General features: G+C 41.5%; 1 protein-coding gene across 3 annotated transcripts in view; it reads right to left on the bottom strand.

Annotated features, from left to right (window-relative positions):
* LOC133546151 (protocadherin-1-like) overlaps positions 1-23,961 on the bottom strand; it is a 243,313-nt gene that overhangs the window by 192,487 nt on the left and 26,865 nt on the right. For 2 of the 3 annotated variants that reach the window (XM_061892003.1, XM_061892005.1), the window contains exon 3: positions 8,169-10,352. In XM_061892003.1, the coding sequence (XP_061747987.1) occupies positions 8,169-10,352 (2,184 nt within the window). The remainder of the gene's footprint in view (positions 1-8,168; positions 10,353-23,961) is intronic. The other variant, XM_061892004.1, reaches the window with a different exon arrangement.

Genomic DNA, 23,961 nt, shown 5'->3' with positions numbered 1-23,961 from the left:
GTCTGTGTGTGGGCGCGTGTGTGTGTGAGTGTGCGTGTGTGTGTGTGTGAGCTAACGTGTGTGTGCGTGCTAATGTGTGCTAATGTGTGTGTGTGCGTGTGAGTGTGCGTGTGTGTGTGTGTGTACGTTTGTGCGTGCTTGTGTGAGTGTGTGTATGCATGTGAGTGTGTGTGTGCTAATGTGTGTGTGTGAGTGTGCGTGTACCTGTGTGTGTGTGTACGTGTGTGTGTATACGTGTGTGTGTGCTTGTGTGAGTGTGTGTATGTATGTGTGTGTGTGCGTGTGTGTGTGTGCTAATGTGTGTGTGTGCGTGCTAATGTGTGTGTGCGTGCTAATGTGCGTGTGTGCGTGTGTGTGTGTGTGTGCACGCATGTGTGTGTGTGTGTGTGTTAAAAAAAATATCCTATGGCTCTAACGGAAACACATTTTAAAATATTTGGCTTCTTGGCTCTCTCAGCCAAAAAGGTTCCCGACCCCTGGAATACAAGCATATTCTATTACTGTTAAGCAAACTATGAACACGCCAAAACATGTGTCCTTTATCATATTTACACGTATGACAAAAAAAAAGGGGGTGAAAATGAGTGTTATTCAGTGAGGTAAAATGAAGGAAATGTTCTGACAGTCAAATGGATTGCACTGATCACCACTCCAAGATGGCCGCCCTGCGTCTCGTCTGCGCGTCCACTTATAGGATGTTTATGTTTATAACGTTAGCAGTGAGTTTACAGCCTCATTCATTTAACTAAACATCAAATAAAAGTTTCATTACTCAGCCAATAAATGTTAACTTACATTCAAAACTTACCCTTCTTGGTGCGACTTGAAATGTCGAACGAAGTCGGAAGTTGTCGCGTTTCCGTCTGTAATCTTCGAACGAACCGCATGTTTTGCATACGGGAATTCGTTTTTTGTGGACCAAGTCGTAGTTTTAATACCCGAACGAAACATTTTTTTGTTGTTGACCAAGTCGTAGTTTTAATAACCGAATGAAACTATTTTTAGCATCATTTTTCCTCATTGCCGTGTTGTATGAGAGCTCTTCTTCGTTGGTTTTCCTGCAATTTGATTGGCTGAATGCTGTGTGACGAAAATAAGGTGGATGTAATTTGATTGGCTGCTGGACTGACAGGTAGCGCGCATGCGCTGACACAAGCGTACACAATAAAAGATACGGAGCGCTCCTCAATAACTTATTAATTGTTGGGTTTTGGGGAAAGTTGCAAGTCATGTCAAGTAAAAACGCTCAAGTCCAAGTCATATCGCAAATTAAGGTATCGATACCAATCCGATCCGATACCGGCCAGTATCGCCGATACCGATACCGGAAGTGTCGTCATTTGATGGGGGGGAACTTCGGGGTATCGATACTTTTGAAAAACAAATATGTACTTTTGCCTTTATTAATTGATTATGATAATAATACAACACAGGACAACGATTGAAGTCCAAAAATAAAATATTGATTACAAAAGTAATATCAATAGCAATAAAGTAATGCAAATAAGGTGCAAACAACTACACAAAAACTGAAGTAAAAAATAAAACACTAGTTATAAAAACAGTTGTAAAAATAAACACAAAACAAAAGAACTGAGAAATTCTTATCGTTATTTTAGTGCAATAAAATACTTTACAGTTTACAACCGAGACATTAAGTCGCACTGGGAACGCGGAATGTACTGATGTGTGCGCGCAAACACACCAAACGTCATGTTAATTGTATTTATTTTATTTTATTTTGGGTTGAAGATGAATTTTTAGAGTGTTTTTAAATCTCGTTGGGAGGAGGGTGGAGTGGTGAGGAGCGCTCACATTTGTTTTTAAATCGGAGTGATTCGCTTAATTTGGTGAAGTATCGATACCATTACGCTAGTATCGATACGATACCGATACTCACCAAGTATCGATACTATCGGTACTTGGTATTGATACGCCCAGCCCTAATGTTAAAGTCTAAGTCGAGCTGCAAGTCTTTTTACATTTTGTCAAGTCGAAGTCTAAAGTCATCAAATTCATGACTCGAGTCCAAGTCACGTGACTCGAGTCCACACCCCTGAGTAGACTACTGCTAGTATTGCTAGCGTAGCTAATACTGCTAGCACTGCTCGTAGTACTAGTATTGCGAGCGTTGCAAATACTGCTAGTAGTGCTAATTCTGCTACTACTGCTACTAATGCTAATATTGCTGGCAGTGCTAATACTGCTAGCATTACTAATAGTGCTAACACTGCTACTATTGCTAGCAGTGCTAATACTGCTAGCAGTGCTAATAATGCTAATACTGCTAGTATTGCTAGTAGTGCTAATGCTGTTAGCAGTTCTGATACTGCTGGTACTGTTAATAATGCTAGCATTGCTGACAGTGCTAATACTGCTAGTATTGCTAGCAGTGCTAATACTGTTAGTAATGCTAGTAGTGCTAATTCTGCTAGTACTGTTACAAATGCTAGTATTGCTGGCAGTGCTAATACTGCTAGTAATGCTAATAATGCTCTTACTGCTAGTATTGCTAGTAGTGCTAATACTGTTAGCAGTTCTAATACTGCTAGTAGTGCTAATGCTGCTAGTACTGTTAATAATGCTAGCATTGCTGGCAGTGCTAATACTGTTAGTATTGCTATTAGTGCTAATACTGTTAGCAGTTCTAATACTGTTAGTAGTGCTAATACTGCTAGTACTGTTATTAATGCTAGCATTGCTGGCAGTGCTAATACTGCTAATATTGCTAGCAGTGCTAATACTGTTAGTAATGCTAATAATGCTAGTACTCTTACAAAGGCTAGTATTGCTGGCAGTGCTAATACTGCCAGTAGTGCTAATACTGCTAGTACTGTTACAAATGCTAGTATTGCTGGCAGTGCTAATACTGCCAGTAGTGCTAATACGGCTAGCAGTGCTAATACTGCTAGTATTGCTAGTAGTGCTAATACTGTTAGCAGTTCTAATACTGTTAGTAGTGCTAATACTGCTAGTACTGTTAATAATGCTAGCATTGCTGGCAGTGCTAATACTGCTAATATTGCTAGCAGTGCTAATACTGTTAGTAATGCTAATAATGCTAGTACTCTTACAAAAGCTAGTATTGCTGGCAGTGCTAATACTGCCAGTAGTGCTAATACTGCTAGTACTGTTACAAATGCTAGTATTGCTGGCAGTGCTAATACTGCCAGTAGTGCTAATACGGCTAGCAGTGCTAATACTGCTAGTATTGCTAGTAGTGCTAATACTGTTAGCAGTTCTAATACTGTTAGTAGTGCTAATACTGCTAGTACTGTTAATAATGCTAGCATTGCTGGCAGTGCTAATACTGCTAATATTGCTAGCAGTGCTAATACTGTTAGTAATGCTAATAATGCTAGTAGTGCTAATACTGCTAGTACTGTTACAAGGCTAGTATTGCTGGCAGTGCTAGTACTGCCAGTAGTGCTAATACGGCTAGCAGTGCTAATACTGCTAGTATTGCTAGTAGTGCTAATACTGTTAGCAGTTGTAATACTGTTAGTAGTGCTAATACTGCTAGTACTGTTAATAATGCTAGCAGTGCTAATACTGCTAGTATTGCTAGCAGTGCTAATACTGTTAGTAATGCTAATAATGCTAGTAGTGCTAATACTGCTAGTACTGTTACAAGGCTAGTATTGCTGGCGGTGCTAATACTGCCAGTAGTGCTAATACAGCTAGCAGTGCTAATACTGCTAGTATTGCTAGTAGTGCTAATACTGTTAGCAGTTGTAATACTGTTAGTAGTGCTAATACTCTTAGTACTGTTAATAATGCTAGCAGTGCTAATACTGTTAGTATTGCTAGCAGTGCTAATACTGTTAGTAATGCTAATAATGCTAGTAGTGCTAATACTGCTAGTACTGTTACAAAGGCTAGTATTGCTGGCAGTGCTAATACTGCCAGTAGTGCTAATACTGCTAGTACTGTTACAAATGCTAGTATTGCTGGCAGTGCTAATACTGCCAGTAGTGCTAATACGGCTAGCAGTGCTAATACTGCTAGTATTGCTAGTAGTGCTAATTCTGTTAGCAGTTCTAATACTGTTAGTAGTGCTAATACTGCTAGTACTGTTAATAATGCTAGCATTGCTGGCAGTGCTAATACTGCTAATATTGCTAGCAGTGCTAATACTGTTAGTAATGCTAATAATGCTAGTAGTGCTAATACTGCTAGTACTGTTACAAGGCTAGTATTGCTGGCAGTGCTAGTACTGCCAGTAGTGCTAATACGGCTAGCAGTGCTAATACTGCTAGTATTGCTAGTAGTGCTAATACTGTTAGCAGTTGTAATACTGTTAGTAGTGCTAATACTGCTAGTACTGTTAATAATGCTAGCAGTGCTAATACTGCTAGTATTGCTAGCAGTGCTAATACTGTTAGTAATGCTAATAATGCTAGTAGTGCTAATACTGCTAGTACTGTTACAAGGCTAGTATTGCTGGCGGTGCTAATACTGCCAGTAGTGCTAATACAGCTAGCAGTGCTAATACTGCTAGTATTGCTAGTAGTGCTAATACTGTTAGCAGTTGTAATACTGTTAGTAGTGCTAATACTCTTAGTACTGTTAATAATGCTAGCAGTGCTAATACTGTTAGTATTGCTAGCAGTGCTAATACTGTTAGTAATGCTAATAATGCTAGTAGTGTTAATACTGCTAGTACTGTTACAAAGGCTAGTATTGCTGGCAGTGCTAATACTGCCAGTAGTGCTAATACGGCTAGCAGTGCTAATACTGCTTGTATTGCTAGTAGTGGTAATACTGCTATTACTGATAATATTGCTAGTAATGCTAACAGTGCTAATACTGCTAATATTGCCACTAATGCTGGCAGTGCTAATACTGCTTCTATTGCTTATCTTGCTAGTAGTGCTAATACTGCTACTATTGCTAGTAGTGCTAATACTGCTAGCAATGCTAGTACTGCTAGTAATGCTAGTATTGCTGGAAGTGCTAATACTGCTAGTATTACTAATATTGCTAGCAGTGCTAATACTGCTAATGTTGCTAGTAGTGCTTATACCGCTACCAGTGCTAATACTGCTAGTATTGTTAATACTGCTAATAGTGCTAGTATTGCTGCCAGAGCTAATGCTGCTAATATTGCTATTATTGCTGGCAGTGTAAATACTGCTAGTATTGCTAATACTGCTAGTATTGCTAGTAGTGGTAATACTGCTAATATTGCTGCCAGTGCTAATACTGCTACTATTGCTATTAGTGCTAATGGTGCTAGCAGTGCTAATACTAGTAATGCCAGTAATGCTAGTATTGCTGGGAGTACTTTTACCGCTAGAAGTGGTAAAATTGCTACTATCACTAATAATGCTAGTATTGCCGGCAGTGCTAATACTGCTAGTATTGGTATTACTGCTTGTATTGCTAGTACTGCTAATATTGCTCATAGGGCTGGCAGTGCTAATACTGCTAGTATTGCTAATACTGCTAGCAGCACTGGTAGTGCTAATACTGCTCCTATTAATAGTAGTGCTAATACTGCTAGCAGAGCTAATACTGCTAGTAATGCTAATAATGCTAATATTGCTGGCAGTGCTAGTACTGCTAGTATTGCTAGCACAGCGTCTCGTACTACAGTTAGCCGCATTTACCGTTTAGCATAGCCGCCGCTACTGTTAGCGAAGCTACTTCTGCTGGTGCCAGCTCGCTACTTGCAATGAAGCGGCAACGTTTCATGGAACAACAGGAAGTTAGCATCGGGTGTTAGCATCGTCCCAACAGAGAAAGAGAGACTCGGCCCATAAAAGTCTGGAGGTGTGTGTTATACATTTTATCTCCGTGTGAAAGATGGAAATGATGATGCAATGCCACAACAAACCCCGCCCCCAGTCAGTGAAGCGGCACCGTCACATTTTTGCACGTTTATTTTACATGTCTGCTGTAAAAAAAATAACAACAACAACAACAACAACAAGTAAATTGTGTCAAATACAAACATGGTGATGAACATTTGAAGCAAAGAAGAGTTCAGTGTTTTCGCATACATTCATCGCCACAAAAACATAAGAACGTTAAAAAAAATGGCTCCTGGTCCGCCACAGAATAAGCAGGGGCGGTCAGTCTCGCCGACTTGGCGGCTCAGTCGTTACGTTTTAGACGGCGGCGTTCAAAAATTATGCGGGAGGGGAAAAAAAAGAAAAAAAAGGTGGGTTGTGTATTTTTTTTTATTTTTATGCAAATGTGTCACGGCCAAATATGCAAATTCAACCATGAGGTCGATTGTAGGGAAAAACACTGGAGTACAAGATGGACGTGAAGTCGACCACACGCTGTCAGCTTGTGTGTGCGTGTCTTTGGTAGGACACACACACACACACACACACACACACACACACACACACTGGTTGTTGTTCAGGACTTGTGGGGACCAACCTTTCTACAGGTTGTGGAGGCATAACAAAAATAAGGTAAAATGTCCACTGCCCAGTTAGCTCATACACGTCTTTAAATCTCTGGATTGATGAAGTAATGTGCTGATCAGTCTTACTGGGGACCCTGGGGAAAAAGAGTCTATATGGTTCCTGGGGACCAAATTTAAATCATTTTGTATTATTCACACAAATTTGTGCGTGACTAAGGACCGTTTTAAAAAAAAAAAGTTAAAATTAAATATATTAAATATATTACAAATCGGTTAGGCATCGTCAGAATGGATCTGACTATCATTTAAAAAGGTTTCCCTTTAGGGGACCTATTTGTTTGGTCCCTATATCGTCAGAGGTCCCCTAAAGGTGACTGTGTAAACAGAGCCATGTCCCCATTAAGTCAGAACTGCCAAAACACACACACACACAGGTTATCAATTGGAATGGGGACAAAGTAGTTGTTCAGGACTTGTGGGGACCACCCTTTCTACAGGTTGTGGAGGCATAACAAAATCGAGGTAAAATGTCCACTGCCCAGTTAGCTCATACACGTCTTTAAATCTCTGGATTTATGGAGTAATGTGCTGATCAGTCTTACTGGGGACCCTGGGGAAAAAGAGCTAATATGGTTCCTGGGGACCAAATTTGAATCATTTTGCATAATTCACACAAATTTGTGCGTGACTACTGAGGACCTTTTAAAACAAATAAGTTGAAATTGAATATATTACAAATCCCTTGGGCATCTTCAGAATGGATCTGACTATCATTTATAAAGGTTCCCCTTTGGGGGACCTGTTTTTTTGGTCCCCATACCGTCAGAGGTCCCTTAAAGGTGACTGTGTAAACAGAGCCATGTCCCCATTAAGTCAGAACTGCCAAAACACACACACACACACGGAATAACACAACCATACGTTTATTAGATTCATATTTTCACAGTGAATGTTTAGTTTTAACGGGCTTCCATAGAGATGACCTCTCTCTCTCTCTCTCTCTCTCTCTCTCTCTCTCTGTCTCTCTCTCTCTCTCACACATACACAAGGACATTAAATAGAGCAAGGCACTCTGGGTAAAAGAAGGCCAACGTCATGTGCCATGAATCAGTGCAAACGTTTTAAGCTCTGCTGCCCGTGAAGACCATCCAATGAAAAGTCATATTTCAGCATAGCGTCACCTTCATACTCGACTGGTTTTTGACCCCTAACCCTGAACCACACCACCCCCCCGCCCCCAACCCTAACTCTGCCTGCCTGGTCCGTGAGTTCAAAGACGACAAAGACTCTCTCTTGCATTATGAATGACATAACAAAGCAAGGGACAAAAGCAAATCAAAGTGAGAAATCGCTCAGTCTTTCCTGGTCTAGCTTCCAGGAGCGGCCCGTCATTGACAGGACCGAGGGCGGCATGTGCGAAGGACACGGACAGGAAGAAGCGTCTTGACAGAGTCAAAAAATAAAAGAGAAAGTAAGGATAGACCAATACGAGGTTTTCCCATGCCCGAGAATGTCTGCTTTGGTTTCTTGTCTTCAGTCAACAATTTCAGAGTCCAAATACTGAGAGCCTCCGTGTGGTCTATCCTTGATCCTTCATGTCAACAAAAAGAAAACAAACAAACACGGTGGAGGCAAACCAAAGCGAAATGAAAATGAATGCGAGCCAGTTTGGAGGTGGGTGCAGTGGGAGACAAAATGGTCGGAATGAGTCCCGGCGAAACTACCACACCCCGTTGGTCCAATAGATGTCCCTTTGGTACATTGGCGTGTTAGCGTAGTCGCCTACCTGTTTGTTGCTGTATTTGGGAGGGTTGGCCTTGTAGCTGTAATCCGAATATTGGTCCGAGCCCGTGGAGTTGTTGTCCCCCGTTCCCACGAAGGTGTTGGTGGCGGGGAGGTCCTGCACCGCCTGGTGCTTTTTGGAGGCGGAGGGGGACTGTGGCTGCAGCTGGATGGAGGGCAACGGGGAGTTAGAGCGGTAATGGCGGCCCAGGTCGGGGCTTCCTGGGGGGTAGTTGAGGGGCAAGTGTATCCTGGGACTGTCACTGACCGTGTCGTTGATGAGGTTGAATTTGAGGCTTTTCTGAAGGGTGGCCTCCTCGTCCTCCTCCAGCGGTTTAGCAGGTTTGGGAGCTTTGTTCTTCTTGCTCTTTTTACCTTTGGAGTTTTTGGGTCCCTGCTTAGGGGCGTACAGGTCTTTACTCTCCTTCTTTCCCGCCTGGTAGCCACTCTTTGTGTCCTTTTGGAGTCGGTGTCGGATGACCACTACAGCCACGATGACCAGAATGACTACGGCTATTCCCGCCAGGCTTCCGTACAGGATGTTGCTGCGCTGGGCGAGGGCGTAGTTGGGATCTCCAGCAATGTCTCTGTCCAGGGGGGTGTACATGCTATGTCCCACCAGCACCTCAATGAGCGACACGTTGGCCTTGGTGTCATTGACAAAAACGTGGACCAGTGCGGTCGTGTGGCGGGGTGGTTTGCCGTTGTCCTTGACTTGCACCACCAACCGGTGTAGTCCATTGTGCTCCCCGGTGAACGCCTGCGCCAGGGTGATCTCGCCTGTGGTGGGGGAAATATGAAATAGTCCATACGGGTTCCCCCCAGTGATTGTGTAGACCAGCTCAGCATTGGGCCCAGAGTCAATGTCCTCGGCCTCCACCACCTCTACACGGGTGTTTGGGGCGGTGTCAGGGGTCAGGTATGTGTAGGAGGAGTTTGCGGGTTTGGTGACATAGGGGGCGTTGTCGTTCTCGTCCAGGACATTAATGGTCACACCCACATAGGAGGATCGTGGGGGATCGCCAGAATCCACTGCTTTCAGACGGAAAGTGTAGGTGCTTTCCTTCTCACGGTCAAAGGAGATGCTTGACAAGATGTTTCCGGTGCCATTCTGGATCACAAACTTGCCATTGTCCGGCTCCACAAAGAGCTTCACTAGTGCGTTGTCGCCCTTGTCCATGTCAGAAACGGTGACCACACCGACAGGATTAAGAGGAGGCATGTTCTCAATGACGGAGAAGCTGTAATCGCTGAGCATAAATTTGGGGTCATTGTCATTGCGGTCCAGAACGTTGATCACTACTGTCGCTGTGCCCGTTCTGCTCGGAAAGCCCTTGTCCGCCGCAGCCACGCGAAATTCGTAACGTTCCATGTCTTCCCGGTCCAGCAGGTTCTTTACGTGAACTTCTCCGGTGTTGGCGTCGATCTCGAAGAGCCCGGAGGCGGAGCGTTCAATGATGCTGTAGACCAGCTCGGCGTTGGAGCCGCTGTCTGCGTCTGTCGCCTCTACATTCAGAACCTTGTCACCAGGCTGGTTCCCTTCTGCGAAATCCACTTCCATCAAGACTGGAGAAAAGCTGGGGGTGTTGTCATTCATATCTGTTACCTGGACTTTTAGGGAGTTGGCACTGGACAAAGCAGGGTTGCCAGAATCGACTGCGACTATTTCAATCCTGTAGTCTTTGACCCGCTCATAATCCAGCAAGGTGGTCGTTTGCAGGAAGTACTTCCTTCTTTTGTCATTTGCCGACTGGCTTAAAGGTTGCAGCTGAAAGGGTACGTCACCCGCAACCACACAAGTCACCACCGCGTTCTCCCCCTCGTCACGGTCGGACACCTGGACAAGTGCCACCGGCGTGCCCACCGGCATGTCCTCAGAGATGTTGGCCACGCCGTCCTGGTGCGTCACCAGGCCGATCCCGCGGATCTCTATGGTGGGAGCGTTGTCGTTCTGGTCCCTGACGGTGAGGGTCACCAGAACTTTGGAGCTCTTGGAGTTGGGCCCGCGATCTTTGGCTACAACGAAGAACTTGAGGAAGTTCTCTTCCTCACGGTCCACCTGGTTTTTGACGTAGATGACTCCTGTGGATCGGTCGATGCGTAGAAGCCTCTGGACAGCCTCCGACATCTGATGCAGGCTGTAGTCTATCTCTCCGTTGGTGCCAGTGTCTGCATCGTTAGCCCGGACCTGCAAAGAACAACGAAACTAATTCAATGAACATTCTACCTTTCACATTATCCTGGAATCGAAAGTGAAATGTGTAATTTAAGGTTTTAAGGGTCATGACAACATTTGTCGCATCATTTGGATCTGGCTTGCAAAGTCTCCTGCCCGTCGCTAAACCAGCACTCTAAAGATTTTCCAGGCCGGTTGGTCCAAAGTGCTGGCGTTACATCATCTAACGGGCGTGCTGCGGCTCACTGCCGTTTAATGGCCAGATGAGTGAATGTTAATGTTCTTGTTATTATCACACAAGCTCACCGTCCTCAGGGCTCGTTAGGACAACTGAGGACGGATCGGCGCCAGTCCTGATACTGCTTCCACATACAAAACGAAGCACTTCTATGAGGACACTCTTGGTACTTGCTCGTGTTTTAGTGCATCATCTAAAATAAACGAGTGTTTAAAAAAAAAATTAGCTTGTTCGGAATGGTCTTAGAGAGTTCAAGCTAGAAGACAGTTGCCTCATTGCGCCCCGAGAAGTTACGGTCTAGCCTAGTCCCAGAGTCTTAAAACATGAACGCGAGTCAGTTGTCATTTTGAGTGGATGTGTGTTCTGCGAGTAGTCTCGAGTCAAGAGTCAGCCGGGTTAGACCCCGAACAGGACAAGCAGTAGAAAATGTACGGATTAGTATTACAAGGACTGACTACTCCCAAAGTGTGGTGCAAACCCCCAAGCTCCACTCATACAGAGGTACAGGAACATATTTATTGGTCCGATGTTACAGTTTATGACCTGTTTGCGGCCTAGCTCGTTGCTAGCACGTTCACACAGGGCACCAACATATCTACTTTGGGGTAAGTGATACCCTAAGGCAGTGGTCACCAACCTTTTCAAGCCCAAGATCCCTGGTCTCAGCTAAAAACTGTGTCAACTATATTTTAGATGTTTACCTGTAAATAGGGACGGCGTGGCGCAGTGGGAGAGTGGCCGTGCGCAACCCGAGGGTCACTGGTTCAAATCCCACCTAGAACCAACCTCGTCACGTCCGTTGTGTCCTGAGCAAGACACTTCACCCTTGCTCCTGATGGGTGCTGGTTGGCGCCTTGCATGGCAGCTCCCTCCATCAGTGTGTGAATGTGTGTGTGAATGGGTAAATGTGGAAGTAGTGTCAAAGCGCTTTGAGTACCTTGAAGGTAGAAAAGCGCTATACAAGTACAACCCGTTTATCATTTATTTATTTATATATTTGTTTGCTGGTTTTTATTGTTTGTCAACCCTTTAGCTTTTTTTCATTGTGTTTCTTCCTGTTTTCCCAATTGTTTTGTTGTTGTTCTTTGTAATGCCCCTAGGGCGAATGACAATCGACCCACGGACCACTGAGGGCCCCTGTGCCGCAGTTTGGGCACCCCTGCTGAACAAGCTAACTGTTTCTGGCCACTATAGTCTTAGTACTGTAGTATGTTTGTTTTGGTCACATATGGGACGCGAGTCACGTGGTTGTCTTAGGTCAGCACCGGAAGTAGTAAAATCAGCTGTTCACCTGGCGGGTGTTTCCTGTGTGATAAAAGAGGGAATAAACGAGGAAGTCCGTCTTTTGCTGCCGCCTTGTTATCTCATTTCTGCTTTTGCCCATGTCAATGTTTACTTTTGTAATCACAGAAAATCCGTACTTTGGAGCAATGTTCACGGAGTCTAGTATGCTATGATGGTCACCGGCGAGTAGTTGAGGGAAGAGTGGTTTGCTGTTGGATGTTTAAAATTGAAAATGTCCGATTTGTTGCCCCAGTCGGATATTTGGTCATTGTTGCAACAGGGGGGCGTGGCCGCGGTGTCGAGAGCCCCGGGATCTGAGACTGAAGAGCGAGGCAGAGGCGTGCGGGTGTGTTCAGGAGTTCAAATGTGTGCCTGTTGGCTGGTCTTTTGGTCGTTCTCTGGGTGGAGGTGTCACTGATAGCGCTAATATTTTTTTTTTCAAATATTTCTACTGGTAGGGTCTCAAAGAACGACTGGGTTGGTGACCCCTGCCCTAAAGTTTATACAGCATGTGTACAAAGTGGAACCTCGGTTTAAGAATCTTTAGACTGCGACAAATAGGCCTCTCTATGCGAAACATGTCTCCGTGTACGAGCACATTGTTCATTTTGTCCAAGGGCGGTGCCGCTCTGATCCTGTTTGCGCAGTCCATTACTCGATTGCCAGTTCTCAGTGGTCTAGCATTTGTCCATCTAAGTTTCGTCTAGTCAATATGGGTCCAAAAACGCCAACAAACCAGCCTGGAAAGAAGGAGAAATTTGCTGTGGACCTAAACCTAGAGATTTGCTGTGGACCTAAACCTAGAGAGGGGAGGTCTTTTCTCTCAGCCTGGCCACCCTACTCTGCCTCATAGACATGAGACTGTCGATCCACAACTACTTTGTTGTGTTCATTTCATTGGACTTTGTGACAGCTAGAACCAATAACTCATGTTGACATTGTTTCTACGGACAACTCCAACTTTTTGATTTACGAACCAGGTCTAAGTTGCCCTGTTAGCTCAAGTGGCAGACCTGAGTGTTACTAACCAGTCACTCAAACGTAACATTTGAGTGAAGTTGAAGCTAAAAAGTATAACATCGGGTCAAGGAGTCTGTGAGGTGGTGGGTTGACTCAAAGTTAACGTTTAGAGGTTGACTCCTTCAACATAATCTAGAAGGGATTTGCTGTGGACCTAGACCTAGAGAGGGGAGGTCTTTTCTCTCAGCCTGGCCACCCTACTCTGCCTCATAGAGAAGAGACTGTCGATCCACAACTCCTTTGTTATGTTAGTTTCATTAGACTTTGTGAAAAGTAGGACCAATAACTCATGTTGACATTGTTTCTACGGACAACTCCAACTTTTGGATTTACGAACCAGGTCCAAGTTGCCCAGTTAGCTCAAGTGGCAGACCTGAGTGTTACTAACCAGTCACTGAAACGTAACATAAAAAGTATGACATCGGGTCAAGGAACCTGTGATGTGGTGGTTTGACTCAAAGTTAACGTTTAAAGGTTGACTCCTTCGACAGAATCTAGAAGGGATTTGCTGTGGACCTAGACCTAGAGAGGGGAGGTCTTTTCTCTCAGCCTGGCCACTCTACTCTGCCTCATAGAGAAGAGACTGTCGATCCACAACTCCTTTGTTATGTTAGTTTCATTAGACTTTGTGAAAAGTAGGACCAATAACTCATGTTGACATTGTTTCTACGGACAACTCCAACTTTTGGATTTACGAACCAGGTCCAAGTTGCCCAGTTAGCTCAAGTGGCAGACCTGAGTGTTACTAACCAGCCACTGAAACGTAACATAAAAAGTATGACATCGGGTCAAGGAACCTGTGATGTGGTGGTTTGACTCAAAGTTAACGTTTAAAGGTTGACTCCTTCGACAGAATCTAGAAGGGATTTGCTGTGGACCTAGACCTAGAGAGGGGAGGTCTTTTCTCTCAGCCTGGCCACTCTACTCTGCCTCATAGAGAAGAGACTGTCGATCCACAACTCCTTTGTTATGTTTGTTTCATTGGACTTTGTGACAGCTAGAACCAATAACTCATGTTGACATTGTTTCTACGGACAACTCCAACTTTTTGATTTACGAACCAGGTCCAAGTTGCCCAGTTAGCTCAAGTGGCAGACCTGAGTGTTACTAACCAGCCACTCAAACGTAACATAAAAAGTATGACATCGGGTCAAGGAACCTGTGATGTGGTGGTTTGACTCAAAGTTAACGTTTAAAGGTTGACTCCTTCGACAGAATCTAGAAGGGATTTGCTGTGGACCTAGACCTAGAGAGGGGAGGTCTTTTCTCTCAGCCTGGCCACTCTACTCTGCCTCATAGAGAAGAGACTGTCGATCCACAACTCCTTTGTTATGTTAGTTTCATTAGACTTTGTGAAAAGTAGGACCAATAACTCATGTTGACATTGTTTCTACGGACAACTCCAACTTTTGGATTTACGAACCAGGTCCAAGTTGCCCAGTTAGCTCAAGTGGCAGACCTGAGTGTTACTAACCAGCCACTCAAACGTAACATAAAAAGTATGACATCGGGTCAAGGAGCCTGTGATTTGGTGGTTTGACTCAAAGTTAACGTTTAAAGGTTGACTCATTCGACAGAATCTAGAAGGGATTTGCTGTGGACCTAAACCTAGAGAGGAGCGGTATTTTCTCTCAGCCTGGCCACCCTACTCTGCCTCATAGAGAAGAGACTGTCGATCCACAACTCCTTTGTTATGTTAGTTTCATTAGACTTTGTGAAAAGTAGGACCAATAACTCATGTTGACATTGTTTCTACGGACAACTCCAACTTTTGGATTTACGAACCAGGTCCAAGTTGCCCAGTTAGCTCAAGTGGCAGACCTGAGTGTTACTAACCAGCCACTGAAACGTAACATAAAAAGTATGACATCGGGTCAAGGAACCTGTGATGTGGTGGTTTGACTCAAAGTTAACGTTTAAAGGTTGACTCCTTCGACAGAATCTAGAAGGGATTTGCTGTGGACCTAGACCTACAGAGGGGAGGTCTTTTCTCTCAGCCTGGCCACTCTATTCTGCCTCATAGAGAAGAGACTGTCGATCCACAACTCCTTTGTTATGTTAGTTTCATTAGACTTTGTGAAAAGTAGAACCAATAACTCATGTTGACATTGTTTCTACGGACAACTCCAACTTTTGGATTTACGAACCAGGTCCAAGTTGCCCAGTTAGCTCAAGTGGCAGACCTGAGTGTTACTAACCAGCCACTGAAACGTAACATAAAAAGTATGACATCGGGTCAAGGAACCTGTGATGTGGTGGTTTGACTCAAAGTTAACGTTTAAAGGTTGACTCCTTCGACAGAATCTAGAAGGGATTTGCTGTGGACCTAGACCTAGAGAGGGGAGGTCTTTTCTCTCAGCCTGGCCACCCTACTCTGCCTCATAGAGAAGAGACTGTCGATCCACAACTCCTTTGTTATGTTAGTTTCATTAGACTTTGTGAAAAGTAGGACCAATAACTCATGTTGACATTGTTTCTACGGACAACTCCAACTTTTGGATTTACGAACCAGGTCCAAGTTGCCCAGTTAGCTCAAGTGGCAGACCTGAGTGTTACTAACCAGCCACTGAAACGTAACATAAAAAGTATGACATCGGGTCAAGGAACCTGTGATGTGGTGGTTTGACTCAAAGTTAACGTTTAAAGGTTGACTCCTTCGACAGAATCTAGAAGGGATTTGCTGTGGACCTAGACCTAGAGAGGGGAGGTCTTTTCTCTCAGCCTGGCCACTCTACTCTGCCTCATAGAGAAGAGACTGTCGATCCACAACTCCTTTGTTATGTTTGTTTCATTGGACTTTGTGACAGCTAGAACCAATAACTCATGTTGACATTGTTTCTACGGACAACTCCAACTTTTTGATTTACGAACCAGGTCCAAGTTGCCCAGTTAGCTCAAGTGGCAGACCTGAGTGTTACTAACCAGCCACTCAAACGTAACATAAAAAGTATGACATCGGGTCAAGGAACCTGTGATGTGGTGGTTTGACTCAAAGTTAACGTTTAAAGGTTGACTCCTTCGACAGAATCTAGAAGGGATTTGCTGTGGACCTAGACCTAGAGAGGGGAGGTCTTTTCTCTCAGCCTGGCCACTCTACTCTGCCTCATAGAGAAGAGACTGTCGATCCACAACTCCTTTGTTATGTTAGTTTCATTAGACTTTGTGAAAAGTAGGACCAATAACTCATGTTGACATTGTTTCTACGGACAACTCCAACTTTTGGATTTACGAACCAGGTCCAAGTTGCCCAGTTAGCTCAAGTGGCAGACCTGAGTGTTACTAACCAGCCACTCAAACGTAACATAAAAAGTATGACATCGGGTCAAGGAGCCTGTGATTTGGTGGTTTGACTCAAAGTTAACGTTTAAAGGTTGACTCATTCGACAGAATCTAGAAGGGATTTGCTGTGGACCTAAACCTAGAGAGGAGCGGTATTTTCTCTCAGCCTGGCCACCCTACTCTGCCTCATAGAGAAGAGACTGTCGATCCACAACTCCTTTGTTATGTTAGTTTCATTAGACTTTGTGAAAAGTAGGACCAATAACTCATGTTGACATTGTTTCTACGGACAACTCCAACTTTTGGATTTACGAACCAGGTCCAAGTTGCCCAGTTAGCTCAAGTGGCAGACCTGAGTGTTACTAACCAGCCACTGAAACGTAAAATAAAAAGTATGACATCGGGTCAAGGAACCTGTGATGTGGTGGTTTGACTCAAAGTTAACGTTTAAAGGTTGACTCCTTCGACAGAATCTAGAAGGGATTTGCTGTGGACCTAGACCTAGAGAGGGGAGGTCTTTTCTCTCAGCCTGGCCACTCTATTCTGCCTCATAGAGAAGAGACTGTCGATCCACAACTCCTTTGTTATGTTAGTTTCATTAGACTTTGTGAAAAGTAGAACCAATAACTCATGTTGACATTGTTTCTACGGACAACTCCAACTTTTGGATTTACGAACCAGGTCCAAGTTGCCCAGTTAGCTCAAGTGGCAGACCTGAGTGTTACTAACCAGCCACTGAAACGTAACATAAAAAGTATGACATCGGGTCAAGGAACCTGTGATGTGGTGGTTTGACTCAAAGTTAACGTTTAAAGGTTGACTCCTTCGACAGAATCTAGAAGGGATTTGCTGTGGACCTAGACCTAGAGAGGGGAGGTCTTTTCTCTCAGCCTGGCCACCCTACTCTGCCTCATAGAGAAGAGACTGTCGATCCACAACTCCTTTGTTATGTTAGTTTCATTAGACTTTGTGAAAAGTAGGACCAATAACTCATGTTGACATTGTTTCTACGGACAACTCCAACTTTTGGATTTACGAACCAGGTCCAAGTTGCCCAGTTAGCTCAAGTGGCAGACCTGAGTGTTACTAACCAGCCACTGAAACGTAACATAAAAAGTATGACATTGGGTCAAGGAACCTGTGATGTGGTGGTTTGACTCAAAGTTAACGTTTAAAGGTTGACTCCTTCGACAGAATCTAGAAGGGATTTGCTGTGGACCTAGACCTAGAGAGGGGAGGTCTTTTCTCTCAGCCTGGCCACTCTACTCTGCCTCATAGAGAAGAGACTGTCGATCCACAACTCCTTTGTTATGTTAGTTTCATTAGACTTTGTGAAAAGTAGGACCAATAACTCATGTTGACATTGTTTCTACGGACAACTCCAACTTTTGGATTTACGAACCAGGTCCAAGTTGCCCAGTTAGCTCAAGTGGCAGACCTGAGTGTTACTAACCAGCCACTGAAACGTAACATAAAAAGTATGACATCGGGTCAAGGAACCTGTGATGTGGTGGTTTGACTCAAAGTTAACGTTTAAAGGTTGACTCCTTCGACAGAATCTAGAAGGGATTTGCTGTGGACCTAGACCTAGAGAGGGGAGGTCTTTTCTCTCAGCCTGGCCACTCTACTCTGCCTCATAGAGAAGAGACTGTCGATCCACAACTCCTTTGTTATGTTTTTTTCATTGGACTTTGTGACAGCTAGAACCAATAACTCATGTTGACATTGTTTCTACGGACAACTCAAACTTTTTGATTCACGAACCAGGTCCAAGTTTGCCCAGTTAGCACAAGTGACAGACCTGAGTGTTACTAACCAGTCACTCAAACGTAACATTTGAGTGAAGTTAAAGCTAAACTTGGGTCAAGGGAGCCTGTGAGGTGGGGTGGTCTGACTCCAAGTTAACGTTTAAAGGCCAGTCAGGGTTTTAAAGGTTGAATCCTTCCACAGAATCCGAATAGATTTGCCGGGTTCCTCCGACCTTCTCTTCCTCTTGCCCGGGATCAGGGGCGGCGAGTCGACGGTGGGAGTTAACGCGGAAGAAAGCGTAGAACTGAAATGGCCGTTTCTGTGGACCATTGATTTCCCTTCCTGCAGGAAGACTTTAAGGAGCGTCTCCAAACGGCGGTGAATTATTGACATCTTCGGAGCAGGCTGTAACGAACGGAGCAGAGAGCGACGCTGGCTGGCGTCCAACTCTCTGTTTGTCTTCACGTTAACAATTAACCACCGTCCAACTGCTTGCTCCTCTCTTTTGTCCGGTGGCTGAGCTGGCTCTCCTGGTTCAGTGCCGGTCCGTGCAGGACTCACCGGTCCCGACCTCACCACGGCCTGAGATGGCACCTTTTTTTTGCTGCGCCTCGGTTTCCTCGGTTGCCACAGAAACCAGTCCGCTCGCATTCCGACTGTGAATATTTATCTCCTAAGAACACACCAATGTGAAGACAAAGCCTTTGAATTCGTTCTTTTCATGCGGCGGTCCGGAATATTCCACTGCTTTAGATTCTGTAGGTGTTCGGAAGACAGCCGGCAGGAAAATGTTCCAAGGTCTTATTCAAGGAGGGGGTGGAACTTTTTTCCATTTTAATCAGGCGGGGGTTATTTTGATATTTTTCATTTTAAAAATAAAGCTCAAGCTTCGTCCAGAGGACCCGGAAAGGTCTCAGTCATAAAAATGTTTGAAAAATCCACGTTATTTTTTTTTTTGTGAATTATATTTATATAGCGCTTTTCTCTAGTGACTCAAAGCACTTTACATAGTGAAACCCAATATATAAGTTACATTCAAAGCAGTGTGGGTGGCACTGGGAGCAGGTGGGTAAAGTGTCTTGCCCAAGGGCACAACGGCAGTGACTAGGATGGCGGAAGCGGGAATCGAACCTGCAACCCTCAGGTTGCTGGCACAGCCACTCTACCAGTCGAGCTATACCGCCCCATTTAAGTGTCAGGATTTATTTATGTGTTGATATATATATATATTTTTTTTATATTTTAAGCACTTTTCGCTAAAGAAACCCCTTTTTTTTTAAGGAAGAAAAACACAAAATACATAACGTTTTCCCTTCAAAATGTTTAAATTGGAATATTTGATGTAAGAAATAATAACAATATTAATTCATGACAACACAGGTTTGGATTTATTATATTTTTTATATATATATATATATATATTTAAAAAAAAATCCCAGTAAAATTCGAAAGGGATATAAAACTCATAATTTTTTTTTAAATGTCATATATATATATATATATATATATATACATATATGTGTTATGTTATTATTATTATTATATATTTTTTTCTTGTTTTATGCTGTATTTGTCATTAAAAAAAGTCAAAGTAGAATATTTGATGTGAAGTAATTGAAGCTTTCAATAGATCAATAATTCATAACAAAACTGATTTTGATTCATTATTATGTTTGTGTTACTAGAGTCAACATTGCTACTTTATCTCCTTACATTTGCTCTAAATTCCCCACCATTTTTTTTCATAAAATATTGCAAGAAAGGATCGAAAAATATTTTTTTCAACGCTAAAATCTCAAGATGAACTATTTTTAAAAATATTTTAAGCCCTTTTTGTTTAAGAAACTCCTTTTTTTAGAGAAAAAAACACACAAAATAAAACGGTTGAATTGGAATATTTGGTGTAACAAATAATAACAAAAATAATTCATAACAACACTGATTTGGATTTATTATATTTTTTTAGTAACAATGGCAGTTAAACAAAAAATCACAGTAAAATTCGGAAAAAATCTAAAAGGGCATCGCTCAAAAAAGTGTTAAAAAAAGACCTTTATATATATATATATAATTATATGATTATTATAATATGGTTGTTATATTTTTTTTCCTTGTTTTATGCTTTATTCCTCATGAAAAAAATTCTAAATAGAATATTTGATGTGAAGTAATTGGAGCTTTCAATAGATCAATAATTCATAACAACACTGATTTTGATTCATTATTATGTTTGTGTTATTAGAGTCAACTTTGCTACTTTATCTCCTTATATTTGCTCTTTTTTTCCCACCATTTTTTTCGTAAAATATTGCGAGAAAGAATCGCAAAAAAAAAACTATTTCAACACTAAAATCTCACGATGAAGTCTTTTTAAAAATGTTTAAGCCCTTTTTGTAAAAAAAAAACAACTTTTTTTAGAGAAAAAACCCCCCATAAAATACATAACATTTTCCCTCTAAAATGTTGGAATATTTGATGTAACAAATAATAACAATAATAAATCATAACAATACTGATTTGGATTCATTGTAATTTTTTTTATTAAGAAAGGCAGTAAAAAAAAATCCCAGTAAAATTCGAAAGGGATATAAAACTCATAAAAAAAAATTAAAATGTATATGTGTGTGTTATGTTATTATTATTTTTTTCTTGTTTTATGTTGTATTTGTCATAAAAAAAAAAAGTCAAAGTAGAATATTTGATGTGAAGTAATTGGAGCTTTCAATAGATCAATAATTCATAACAACATTGATTTTGATTCATTATTATGTTTGTGTTATTAGAGTCAACTTTGCTACTTTATCTCCTTACATTTGCTCTTTTTTTCCCACCATTTTTTTCCGTAAAATATTGCCAGAAAGGATCGCCCGAAAAAAATTTTCAACGCTAAAATCTCAAGATCAACTTTTTAAAAAAATGTTTTAAACACCTTTTTTTAGGGAAAAAACAAAACAAAATACATAACGTTTTCCCTTCAAAATGTTTAAATTGAAATATTTGATGTAACAAATAATAATAATAACAGTTAAAATATGTCATAAATATGCATATATATTTGTTTTTTACTTGTTTTATGCTCTATTCCTCATAAAAAAAAAAAATCTAAGTAGAATATCTGATGTGAAGTAATTGAAGCTTTCAATAGATCAATAATTCATAACAAAACTGATTTTGCTTCATTATTATGTTTGTGTTATTAGAGTCAAGATTGCAAGTGTAAAATCTGCGTGGAAAAGGGGCGTGGCCGACTGGGACTTAGTGGCGAGGCGCTGGTGGCAGAGTCAGCGAATCACGGCAGAGGGGGGCGGGGCTAATGTGTCAGCTGACTGTTTGCTCAGCAGGACTTGTTGGCTCCGCCCAGGTCAAAGGTCAAAGGTGACGCTGACTCATGTGGAATTTGTCCTCAGAGCCAACTGGAGAATATTCTGTCTGCTCACTGATCACTCAATCCTGAATGTTCAACATCAAACTTCGGTTTTTCCTTGTCCCCAATGTTTAACTCATTGACGGCTTCTTAGGACCAGATAGAAACTTCTTAGGACCAACTTTAGGTAGAAACTTCTTAGGACCAAGTTTAGGTAGAAACTTCTTAGGACCAAGTTTGAATAGAAACCTCTTAGGACCAATGTCAGGTAGAAACTTCTTAGGACCAACTTTAGGTAGGAACCTCTTAGGACCAAGTTTGAATAGAAACCTCTTAGGACCAATGTCAGATAGAAACTTCTTAGGACCAACTTTAGGTAGGAACCTCTTAGGACCAAGTTTGAATAGAAACCTCTTAGGACCAATGTCAGGTAGAAACTTAAGATCAACTTCAGATTGAAACTTCTTAGGACCAACTTCAGATATAAATTTCTTAAGACCAACTACGGACAGAAACTTCATAGGACCACCTTCAGATAGAGACTTCTTAAGATCAACATTACATAGAAACTTCTGAGGACAAACTTTAGATAGAACATCTTAGGACCTACCTCAGGTAGAAACTTCGTAAGACCAACTTCTGATAGAAACTTCTTAAGACCAACTTCAGATATAACATCTTAGGACCAACTTCAGGTAGAAACTTCTTAGTACAAACTTAGGATAAAAACTTATTAAGACCAACCTCTGACAGAAACTTCTTAAGATAAACTTCAGATAGAAACTTCTTAGGACCAACTTCTGATAGAAACTTCTTAAGACCAACTTCAGATATAACATCTTAGGACCAACTTCAGATATAACATCTTAGGACCAACTTCAGATAGAAACTTCTTAGTGCAAACTTAGGATAAAAACTTCTTAAGATCAACTTCTGATAGAAATTTCTTAAGATAAACTTCAGATAGAAACTTCTTAGGACCAACTTGTGATAAAAACTTCTTAGGACCAACTTCTGATAGAAACTTCTTAGTACAAACTTAGGATAAAAACTTCTTAGGACCAACTTCTGATAGAAACTTCTTAAGATAAACTTCAGATAGAAACTTATTAAAACTAACTTCAGATAGAAACTTCTTAGGACTAACTTTAGATATAATATTCTTGACACTAATTTATGTTAGTAACTTCTTAGGACCAACTTCAGATAGAAACTTCTTAGGACCAACTTCAGATAAAAACTTCTTAGGACCAACTTCAGATAGAAACTTCTTAGGACCAACTTCAGATAAAAACTTCTTAGGACCAACTTCTGATAGAAACTTCTTAAGATAAACTTCAGACAGAAACTTATTAAAACTAACTTCAGATAGAAACTTCTTAGGACCAACTTTAGATATAATATTCTTAACACTAATTTCTGTTAGAAACTTATTAAAACTAACTTCAGATAGAAACTTCTTAGGACCAACTTCAGATATAATATTCTTAACACCAACTTCTGTTAGAAACTTCTTAGGACCAACTTCAGATATAATCTTTTTAAGAGTTTGTTAGAAACTTCTTAGGACCAACTTCAGATATAATCTTTTTAAGAATTTGTTAGAAACTTCTTAGGACCAACTTCTGATAGTACCTTCTTAAGATCAACTTCAGATAAAAACTTCTTAAGACCAACTTCAGATAGAAACTTCTTAGGACCAACTTCAGATATAATATTCTTAGGACCAGCTTCTGATAGAAACTTCTTAAGACCAACTTCAGATATAATCTTTTTAAGACTTTGTTAGAAACTTCTTAGGACCAACTTCTGATAGTACCTTCTTAAGGTCAACTTCAGATATAATCTTCTTAAGACAAACTTCAGATAGAAACTTCTTAGGACCAACTTTAGATATAATATTCTTAACACTAATTTCTGTTAGAAACTTCTTAGGACCAACTTCAAGACCAACTTCTTATAGAAACTTCTTAAGACCAACTTCAGATAGAAACCAACTTCAGATAGAAACTTCTTAGGACCAACTTCAAGACCAACTTCTTATAGAAACTTCTTAAGACCAACTTCAGATAGAAACCAACTTCAGATAGAAACTTCTTACGACCAACTTCAGATAGAAACTTCTTACGACCAACAATTTCTAAAAACTTCTTAGGGACAACTTCTGATAGAAATTTCTTAGGACCAACTTCAGATATAACATCTTAGGACCACCTTCTGATAAAAACTTCTTAAGATCAACTTCAGATAGAAACTTCTTAAGACCAACTTCAGATAGAAACTTCTTAAGACCAACTTCAGATAGAAACTTCTTAGGACCAACTTCAGATAGAAACTTCTTAGGACCAACTTCAGATAAAAACTTCTTAGGACCAACTTCAGATAGAAACTTCTTACTACAAACTTAGGATAAAAACTTCTTAGGACCAACTTCTGATAGAAACTTCTTAAGATGAACTTCAGAAAGAAACTTATTAAGACCAACTTCAGATAGAAACTTCTTAGGACCAACTTCAGATATAATATTCTTAACACTAACTTATGTTAGAAACTTCTTAGGACCAACTTCAGATAAAAAACTTACGAGCAACTTCAGATAGAACCTTCTTAGGACCAACTTCAAATAAAATCTTCTTAAGATATACTTTAAATAGAAACTTCTTAGGACCAACTTCTGATAGAAACTT

The sequence above is a fragment of the Nerophis ophidion genome, linkage group LG29 (genome assembly GCF_033978795.1).
Source record: "Nerophis ophidion isolate RoL-2023_Sa linkage group LG29, RoL_Noph_v1.0, whole genome shotgun sequence".
In the NCBI taxonomy this organism is placed as follows: domain Eukaryota; kingdom Metazoa; phylum Chordata; class Actinopteri; order Syngnathiformes; family Syngnathidae; genus Nerophis; species Nerophis ophidion.
Note: the sequence above shows the minus strand (reverse complement) of the source record. Positions and strands in the feature narration are given on the sequence as shown.